The sequence below is a fragment of the Chaetodon trifascialis genome, chromosome 19 (assembly GCF_039877785.1).
Source record: "Chaetodon trifascialis isolate fChaTrf1 chromosome 19, fChaTrf1.hap1, whole genome shotgun sequence".
Lineage (NCBI taxonomy): Eukaryota > Metazoa > Chordata > Actinopteri > Chaetodontiformes > Chaetodontidae > Chaetodon > Chaetodon trifascialis.
Genome location: NC_092074.1, coordinates 8,447,034 through 8,457,163, shown reverse-complemented (window position 1 = coordinate 8,457,163; position 10,130 = coordinate 8,447,034). Strand labels below are relative to the sequence as shown.

General features: G+C 44.5%; 1 protein-coding gene across 1 annotated transcript; it reads right to left on the bottom strand.

Moving 5' to 3' along the window:
* Window positions 1–544: 544 nt before the first annotated feature.
* Window positions 545–9,258, bottom strand: tbx18 (T-box transcription factor 18). The gene is made up of 8 exons (XM_070987496.1): window positions 8,901–9,258; window positions 7,255–7,417; window positions 6,736–6,837; window positions 5,252–5,423; window positions 4,571–4,738; window positions 3,375–3,439; window positions 1,944–2,038; window positions 545–1,086 (listed from the first exon to the last, which is right to left on the bottom strand). The coding sequence occupies exons 1-8, from the start codon at window positions 9,133–9,135 to the stop codon at window positions 545–547; spliced, it is 1,542 nt and encodes a 513-aa protein (XP_070843597.1). The 5' UTR covers window positions 9,136–9,258.
* Between the last annotated feature and the right edge of the window lie 872 nt (window positions 9,259–10,130).

Sequence of the window (10,130 nt, the reverse complement as noted above, 5' to 3'; positions counted from 1 at the left end):
GGCGTGTCATGACATGGAATTTAGTCAATATATCCCATAAAACAAGTTTAAAAGTAGTGTTCAGTAACTCCATCCAAAGTAGGCAAGATCAAGGAGGCAATGTCGAATGCTGTGTGTATAATAGTTACTGCATCAGGGACTCCTGCCAAGTGCTTGCTTTGAGTGCTGGGCCAGCCCAGTTTCTGCCCAATCCATAGTCAGTTCCACTTCAATCACTGGGTTACATCGTTTGGACTCCTAATCCAAAAGCTGCAGGAAGTTTCTCCCTTCAGTGACCACTGCAGCTGCACATGCATGTCCTAGAGAACATACTCGACAGATAAGAACTTGTTAAAAATATTCCCTTCAGATAAAAAGATGCTTTGACGAGCTCTTTATGCTCACAGAGGCAGTGGCTTGATCTCTCACTCCTCTGTCTGTCCACAATTCAGCTCGATGCTTGTTCAGCACATGGATGATTAATTCATAGAACGTTCTGAACCAAAAGCAACTTACACCCATTCCAGGGTGTCATTTTGTTTTCGTGACAACCCCAGAGTCAAATTCAGCCCATGTGGGCCGTGACCTGTGAGGCCCCACCTCCCGGCTGGCTACCTGCCAGTCCTAAAGTCCGAGAGTCAAACAAGAAGCCCTGCTGTCCTCCGCTGAGCACACCCAGACTGTCCGTTAGGGTTCCACTGGGAGTAGAGCCAAGGAAGTGACTTTGATGATTGGCAGTGGCAGCGGCGGCCATTTTATCAGGGCTGGCAGCGAGGCGTGGTGAGGGAGGGAATGTGTAACCATACAGGCTGTAGGGCGGCGTGTGGAGGCGAAGCCCAGCGTAACCCTGCGGGGTGGGGTTGGATAGATAGCCGAGCTGAGAACCAGAGAGAGGCAGGGAACAGAATCCATCGCTGTCGTACACCGATGGTCCTCTGGGAGGGGAGAATGGCTCCGGGGGGTTGCTGTAACGATGGAGAGGGTGTGTGGGTCGGCTGCAGGTGTAATCAGGCGGACTGAGAGGGCACACCTGGAAAGGTGAGGAGCACGGGGACGTGGAGAGCAGGTGAGGTGATGTTCCGACCCCTCCATGAGCTCCTGGGACCCCTACAGAAACAAAGCCAGAAAAACAGAAGAGTGAAACTTAAATTCGATAGTTTGGTGATTGTCTCATAAGCCTAAAACAACTAGAGATCCACTGACGCAATGAGCAGAATCCGCTCTAACCTTATTACGCAAACTGACTATCGGTCCTGACATGACTGATCCACATTAAATACTGTTGCTTTGTAATAAAATTTAATATTTCTGCTATCAGTTACATTCATTCAGTCACAGCCGGCTGCCAACTGAGCTTTTTGCTCACAGAATTCCCAGTTAAAATGATTTCAATGTGTTATACACACTGAGGTATACAGAGTGGAAAAAGAGCGCATGGGTATTGGATCAGTACTTGGTATGGGCAGATACCCTGAGTTGAGGTAACATAATCAATAAGGAGATAAAATGTTGAGATTATGTTTGCTTTTGTGCCTGCGCAAATAATGACTGTTACTCTCAGAGGCCAAAAAGGAAGCATTGTTTTAGCAAAATCACTTTGGTTGGTGTGGGCGATTGGCCAGACAAAGACTGTAACCTCGACAGCGGGCACCGCCTTCTGCATGACACTTCCGACTAACAGTCATCGTTGGTTTCTTGTAACCATGACCGTGATCTTTTCCAAACCTTTACCAAGTGCTCTTTGTGCCTAAAAATAACCATACCTTAACCACAGTGGTGGGAGATCAGAAAGCAGTAACATACCGTAGATCCTTTTTGTATTGGTCACATACAGTAAGTTTCAGAAGGCATCCAGTAAATCCGGGGGGGCCAGATCAACAATGACAAATGTCTGGCTTGGCCTTTTAGTTTGGATGACTTGACTTATTCCCAGTATCCAAAGAACTCCTGTTCGTGAACCCTACCTTGCTTGGCCATGCCGGGGATGTCCTCAAATGTGAGTGTTCGCAGAGATGGACGCCAGAATGCATAAGACTCAACCAAAGCCTCCAGACCCATCCTGTAAAACACACAGAAGTGCACACGTTAGCACACAAGCACCAACATTACTGATAAATAATCCCAAAAACTGCTCAGAGCAGAATGTCTTAAGTCACTGATGCAGCTGCGCCTTTCTCCCAGGATGCCTCGTTGGGTTGCACATTACGCCAACCACCTGGCCGCCATCTTAGTCACCCGTGGGGCCTCTCTTGCTGTCTCCATGGAGATGGCAGGTAATGAGGGGCATAAACGCCACGTCGCGATTGGCTGATGCCAGCCGGGTGCTCGGAGGTAATTGCTTTCACACGGCTTTTACGGGCGAATCAGGACGAGGGAGCAGGAAGCCGCAGCAAGGATTTATGAGGTGGGACTCCCCTTCCCCCCAGTCCGCGTCTCCCTCCTCCTCTAGGTGGGGCAGAGGGTTGCTGTGGCGGGGTAATGCGAGTGCTCTGTTACCCCTCGTTAGCGTGAGGATAAAAGTCCTCCCCCCCGCGGGGTTGTAGCCACGGTGATAATTTAGACAAGCTGCCCGGAGCGGTTCTGTGTGCTCCAAAGCAGCCTATCAGAGCAGAAGTTTATTTAGCAAACTGCTTAACTCTTCCTGTAATATTTAAGGGAGGTTTTTTCAGCCTTCCTGAGTTTAACTTTTATAGGGTCAGCTGTCAGGGTTATCCAGTTTGCCATTCTCTGCCTTCCTCCCTCTCAAATTTTCTGTCTCGCACGTCCGTCCTCCTCCTCTTTCTCCTGCTCACCCCCTTTCTCTCCCCTCCTCTCTAATGATTTCTGTGAGGCCTCAGGGGAGTGGCTGTTTGGAGCCTGCTGGAGTTTTACTGCTGTGTTGTTTTAATGCTGTGTTTATATATGTTTAGAAATGTGTTTATACAGATTTTCTTCAGGAGACTCTTGACTTTTATTATTTTGCTGTTGATGTTTATGTTCCCGAGGCCGGCTGGAATCTGACGCTCCATTTAGGTTTGTATCCGAAGGTAGAGCTCTCCGTCTCATAGCATGTGCCTGTAACTGCGCAATTGCGGGAATTAATGTGCCTTTAAAGTTAGCACGTTTAACTGAAAATGCATCATCGATTAATATGGTGAAATCATAATAATATGTGCCACGTCTGTTCAGTTTAGTCCATTTTTTTTCTGCCATTTAGGACAGATTTAATGGGAGGCTGTTGCACATTTTCCATTAGAAAAAAATAAATAAATACATAGCTTTGCTCCCCATAAAATCGGACTGAAATAGCCGTGACAAAAACCACAACCAAGCCAGAATATAATGCAGTCATGCATCCCACATTACCCCTAATGCACTAGATAATGTGAAAATCTCTGTGGTTGAAATGAACTCACCGGTTTCTGCCAGAGTCTCTGAAGCCTTTGGCAAATGGGTTTCTGTCAATTTTCAGCCTTGTAATCTGCAAAGTGAAATAAGACTCTAATTATTTCCAAAATTTTAGTTATGACAAAGTCCATGATAACATACGCTGTATGATGGAAGATTTTTTTTCCTGCCAAAATAATTTTCTTTCTCTGTAATCTTTCAATCAGATCTATAAATAAATGCATTCATGTGCATCATTAGCTGCAAATTGTGCCGCTTGTATGCGTCAAATATATCCCAAATATATGTGGGAATGCATGTATGTAATTGTGCGTTTCCTTGCACATGTATGTGAATTTTGTGTGTGTGTGTGTGTGTGTGTGTGTGTGTGTGTGTGTGTGTGTGTGTGTGTGTGTGTGTGTGTGTGTGTGTGTGTGTGTGCGTGTTTGTTAAAGTCTGTGGGGCTGCCGTGGGGCTGCCCAGGCTGTGGGTGGTGTTTAAGGCCCAGCTCTGTGACCCGCATCCAAAGGGACTTTTATAGACATCACCACCATGTTCTGACTTCAGCCAGCCAAGCGGCTAACATCCTCCTTCAAAGCTCACACTGACTGGTCCTGTGCAAAACCCCTGAAAAACCAGGAGCTCTCCCTCACTGAATACATGAATACACTGCCTTTGATATTTGGTTGGCAAAATCCAGAAAATATCAGATGCTCTTGCAATGAAGAAATGCACAAGTAGTGAGGTGCACAGTTATTTCTGGACAGTCCCTCCAATGAGCTTTTTACTTGGTAGAACTGGTTACACAAACTGTAATTCTTTTCTCTTACTCTCTCTCCATTTTGCAGAACACACACTCACCCGTGTAGACACACACACGTGACACACACTCAACGAGGAATCTGCCTTTAAAATTCTGAGCAGACCACATTCTTTTGATATAGAAATCAAAACTTCTTATTTCACGTGTTTACATCTTGTAGTCCTGTTCTATCTGAAACACTGATGCCATCATACTGCAGTGTGACATGCAGAAATGCATTTCGAATCTCTATCACTCATCGCCCACTAGTATCTACAAACAGTGCAAAACGACAAAACAAACAGTAGTATCTGGCCACAGGGCAGTTGCATGCTGGAAATGTGGGTTTACTGGCCATGTTGGCTGTTTCAGCGTGTTTGGTTTTAAGAGGAAATGTGGCCGTGTGGAGGTCAGCTGTGCTACCTGTTGATTCTGATATGCTGTGACGGTGGTGAACACAGTCTCAGGGAAGGAGAAGGTGCGGGTGCCTTCTCCAGCAGGGACGGCTCTCACTGGGGATAACTCCTCTCCACACTCCTTGCGAATCACGTGGACCCGCGGTTGGTACTTGTGCATGGAGTGCAGAATGATCTGAGCATGGGGGGGATAAGAAATGATCCTTTCAGGCTTAACATCACAGCAATTTCAGGCTATTCAGCGCTATAAAACATGATTGTTGGATAATGAACGTGTTACATGCACCTGCACACATTAAAGAAACACACACAAACATTCACAATGTGGCACATCAGAAACCCCCGACTGAAAGAGGGAATTATGGCACTTGCAACAACAGAATCGTGTGTTTGTGTGTGTTTTTCTTATATTGCACTTTTACTTCTTGTAATTATTACAAAGCGCTGCAGAAAAAATCCAGTTGCAGGCTTATGTCGTCTTGTAAAATATGACTTGTTGATAAATTAGTAACTATTTTAAAGGACACTGTAATTATCACAACAAAAGCTATAAAATCAAACATTAAATTATATGACAACTGAGATATAATTCCATTAAAAAGGCCACAGAGAGGTAAGTGTACCCATGAGTATCACAGACATAATCAAATGATAGAAATATTTTTGCAGTCCTTGTTGTGGCACTTACATGTCCTTGGTCATCCAGTTCGTTGTTGGTCAGTTTAAGTTTGTCGAAGCTGACCACCTGACGCATCCACGTCTCTCCTGAGGCAGGGGAGTCCGGGTGGATGTAAACTCTGGGCGGCACAGGAGAGTCTGCATTGCCTGCTACCATCCATTTAGAGCTGTGGTACACATACCTTCACACACACACACACACACACACACACACACACACACACACACACACACACACACACAGGGTGGTAGATGAACACTAGTTTGCTTTTTTTTTTTTTTTCATTCTGACATTGCAACAGCAAAACAAGACATTGCAAAAAAAAAGACTTGGGTGATTTTGTCCCCTAACAATTAGCTTTAATCAAAAGTAAATGATAGCTGTATATCCATTCTGACTGTCCTGCTTTCAGCTGACAGCAGAATATCTTTGCATATTTTAGCTACTTATCCTACAGGAAACTTTTTTTTTTTTTCATAAATGCCCGGATCAAACACATTTTCTCATGTACTACATTTTATACGAATATGTTAAACGAAGTGCCTGCCAAGTCAAATGTCCCCTTTGATTTTAAAGCAGGCCTAAAGCTATTTTTAATTACTATTTTAAGGCATATGCCTGTGGAGTGAAATATCTCAAAGCTTAAAACGATGGAAATGCACACAGTGGTCTGTGGGACTAATGGCCTTCAGCTAGAAACACAACTAATTAGATCCTCATCTGGTTGAAGGTGAGTTGATCACCTGCTGTTAAACGTTTGGTTAAAAACCTGCAGACTGCCCAGCTCTGAACCGTGGGCGCCTTTGAACGCAACGTTTCCCTGCAGCCTCCGATCTGCTGTCAGACCGACTGACCGAGTAAGATGTCCTCCAGCATGTCACTCATCCCTGCACCGCGCCGCTAAAAATGTGTTCACATATAAACGAGTTTTGAACGTTTGAAATGATAGACCTACAGGGTATAGCGTGCAAAGACTTGGCTGCGTGGACGCCGTTGCAATAACACGCTGTTTTCTTCTGTATTATAACGACATTTGTTGGCTTGACCTTCCAGGGTGGAGAGGTTAGGCATCCAAAAGGCCTTTTCCAAAAGGGACGGCAAAACCGCCGTGACAAAACACCGGTGCCAAGCGCCATTTGTGGAGACAGGACTGGGGTTGCACAATTGAAAAATCTTGTGCTGTCCCAGGAACACTGTATAGCTATGGAGTCTAAATTAAGACTACATGCTACCGAAAATTACTGTAATATTGCCGTTTCTATAGGACGTGCGTGTAAGGTTAGAAGCCATTGGTATAGTCTACCTCTATTATGTTTGCAGATTAGTTATCACTTAGATATTCCTAATCCTAGTTTTATTTTATTTACCTTTGTCAAATGGCCTTTTTAAATATTCATAAAAGCATCCCGAGGTCTCAAAGCCTCGCGTAGCATTAGCATGTATTGCGCAGTTTGCGTGCGCGCGCGTGCGCACGCCTGCCTTGAGTGTCTTACCTGTATCGCTTATTGTCCACTGGGATTATATCCATGGCAATGTAATACTGCTGATGTGGGTCCAGGCCCGTAATCTTGACTCGCATAGCGGGGAACATCCGCCTGACAGGAAAACCAAATAAATCAACTGCACAGGAGACTTCAGCTCAGCAGACTGCATGGATTTACAGCACGCAGTCATTATTACTGGATGATAATAAGATCAACAAAAATAATAATGATAACAGTTTAATACAAATAATCATTCAACAGAATAGGCCGTTTAGGCTGCCATGTTAGGGATTATTTTATGATCAATTATGCATGATCTGATTACTGCTATAATTATTTGGTTCAAAGCTTTATGTTTTATATCTGATTTATTACCTCGTTATTTAGTCTTGTAATATTTTATGCATGTTTTTATTACACACATCTCCTTTAGCCTATAGCATATTGACTATACTGTAATTCATTCTTCAGCAATCTCTGAACACGTCCTTCTCTTTCTCTTTCATTCCCATATGATCTGCGTCTTACCGTCCAGCCTTGGTAATGATCATTTCCGTGCCGATCTCATGGAACCGTTTCCACAGGTCTGAGCCCTGCAGGTCCACGCGGGTCTCCTCTCCGGTGCCGCTTACCGGCGCCGCGCACACAGCTGCGGGCTGCGGGCTCTCCAGCAGCGCGTCCTCGCTCTCTGCTGCACCGGAAAGAGGCGAGAGGAGCACGTTTTAATGGCAGCACACCCATCCAGGCCGAGCACTATTGACCTGCAAGGTGTTGTTCTTGGAGACATTTTGTCCTGTGACTAAAAGACACGTCCCAACTCTAAAAAGCAGGACGAACTTCCTACATGGCTAGATAACATCACCAAGGCTATAACTGTGCAAAGCCCGTTTTGCTTTTGACATATATAAATACGATTTGTTTAGTTTATTATCACAGTTGACCATTGCAGTGATGATTGTAATCATGGAAAAAAACGTCCAGCAGCCCACGAAAAAATTAATCGATTTTAATCCACATTACAAGTTATTTTATAGCTCTTATTTCAAGGGAATAAAAATGCTTTTAAGCAGCCTACTCACTCTTTAATACTGGTACACGGAATCTGTAAGAATATTATATATGTCTCTGTAAAGTCAGATCACTCATTACTGAATATATATACAACAGTATATTATGATACAGTAGAAAAATGTCATGTTTACTATACACTTACTACTGAACTCCGATTGAAGTCCCAATAGGACGTGCATAATGATTTTCATGATGGAGTACTTGAGTTTAAATCTGTGTTTTAATATTGAGGATATGCTTAGAGGACACCCCTAATAGTGGTGTTTATGTGTCTCACCGCTGTTGTTATTTGCGCTGTTCAACACAGGCCTCGCCAGGTGGTGGGAATTTATGGACATTAGACATGGGCCTAACAAGCCCAACTAACACAAATACAAGTCCTGAGCCAAGTGCATTTTAAACTTGCAGCAGATTTAAATCGTAATTTGTCAGGGCCGGTCGGTTTATTTCTTTCTGCAGACCTCTGAGCATCCTTTCCGTGGCAGTTTCCCTGCCTTTATACGCTGCTAATTGGCGTGTTTATGATTGCAACACAACTCATAAAGCGTCTCACATTAGTCACACTCACACCACTCATATTTACTAGACCAGGGCCATGATATGATATCACATTTCCACTGTGTGGCTCTGACCAAAGCCTAACGTTATTTTTGCTTCATGATCTGAATCTTTTGTGTCTTATTACCGAGTTCCTATCGGCAAAACGCAAAAGAGAGCATGCATAATCCCAATGAAAAGAACGGTGCAGCTTCTTATTAAAAAAAGAAATGTCCGCGAATAGCTAAGAGCATGAATACACTTTTTTCCTTAAAAAATAGTAATAGGATAATAAATGCGCGTGCGCTTATGGTTGAGAAATTAAATAATTCGCTGCATGTTAGTAGAAAGCTTTGAAAATAATTACAGCCTGCAATGAGAAAATCTATCGAATAACATAACATGTTCACCTTTATTAGTGGTAATGTTGCCATTTTAAGAGCTTGTTTTATTCATTCTTCATTTTGTATGACTTTGTTATTATTATTATTATTATTATTATTATTATTATTATTATTATTATTATTATTATTATTATTATGCGTTTTTTGTTGTTATTCACTTACGGGATCCGTCACTTGCACATTCTGCCTCGCTGCCACGGTCGCTGGTGCACGCTCTGTCGGCCCGCGGCCCCGGGCTCCCGGTTAGATCAGAGACATCAGTTCCGTCCTCGTAGCCGGGGGACACGGCATCCTCTCCGGCCGTCCTGCGTCTCTTTTCCGCTCCGATCAGCGCCTCGACCGAGAATGCATGCGCCTTGACACTCAGCGCGCACGGAGACCGTCGCTTCTCTGCCATTTCTCTCGGTCTCGGGACGGAGGAAGGAGAGGAAGGAGACGGCGTCACGAGCTTGCAGGGAGCAAGAAAAGTTCAAAACACGGGCAGTCGTGAAAAAGGGAATCCACGATGGCAGTCCCGTGCTTTCGGTGCGGCGGTTTGTCCGTCCTCGAGCCGGACCGCAGAGGAAACAGAGGGAGCCGGGACGGGCTGGGATAATGTCTCCGTTATCCGTGAGAGCCGTGCGGACTTTTGGAGAGTGTCAACAACCGGAGCTTAGAGGAGAGCCGGAGAAAAGGACCTGTCAATCACAACACAGAGCAGCCAATCACGAGTAATCACAGCCCCCCGGAACTTTCCCATGGTCCCGCCCGGTATGGGGGCCGCTCGTGCCGCCTTATGTGGTAAAAGTAAAGCTGGTGATTGAATCATGTCCTCAGGCGAAGGAGCGCGAGGAGCGTCTCTCTGGGGCATCGCGCGCATTTTCACACACCGGCCCGACATGCTTTGCATATCTGTCCATTAGTACCTCCTGCACGGGGGCCACTTGTGGCCCCTATCCTGAAAATGTGCGATTCTCAACAGCACGTACGTGTTTCTCATAGGCAACGTCTCAAAATGTGTTTGTGCCTGTGATAATCATTACAACCAAGGGGCCAAAATAAATTTGGTTAGGCTGCCGGTACCCTATGTTTGTTTGGACCACTTAGAAAGAAAATATATGTTCAGAATTTGTTTAGTTTTTCTTGTTGTGTCTTTCAAAAGACTTTTAAAAAATCAGAACGAGGTGTTTCCACGTGTGACTTTTACCACTTCTAACAACAAACGTTGTCATCCCATGTCACTGAGCAGCTGGAGTGGACAGCAGACCAATTACAAGCTGAATTAAGAAATCGAAATTAAAAACAAACATCGTGCAGCTCAACTTATCTATGCAGTGAAATATTGATAACAGCCTGTCCTTGAGTTCAATGCGCAAACAAACTCCAGTCCTTGTTTCACCGCAACAGCACAAA

Coding starts and splice junctions, on each gene's coding strand:
- tbx18 (XM_070987496.1), bottom strand. CDS start 9,135: ATGGCAGAGAAGCGACGGTCTCCGTGCGCGCTGAGTGTCAAGGCGCAT. Junction 5,424..6,735: donor GTGGACAATAAGCGATACAG/GTAAGACACTCA, acceptor GTGTGTGTGAAG/GTATGTGTACCACAGCTCTA. Junction 3,440..4,570: donor CAGCATATCAGAATCAACAG/GTAGCACAGCTG, acceptor TTCACTTTGCAG/ATTACAAGGCTGAAAATTGA.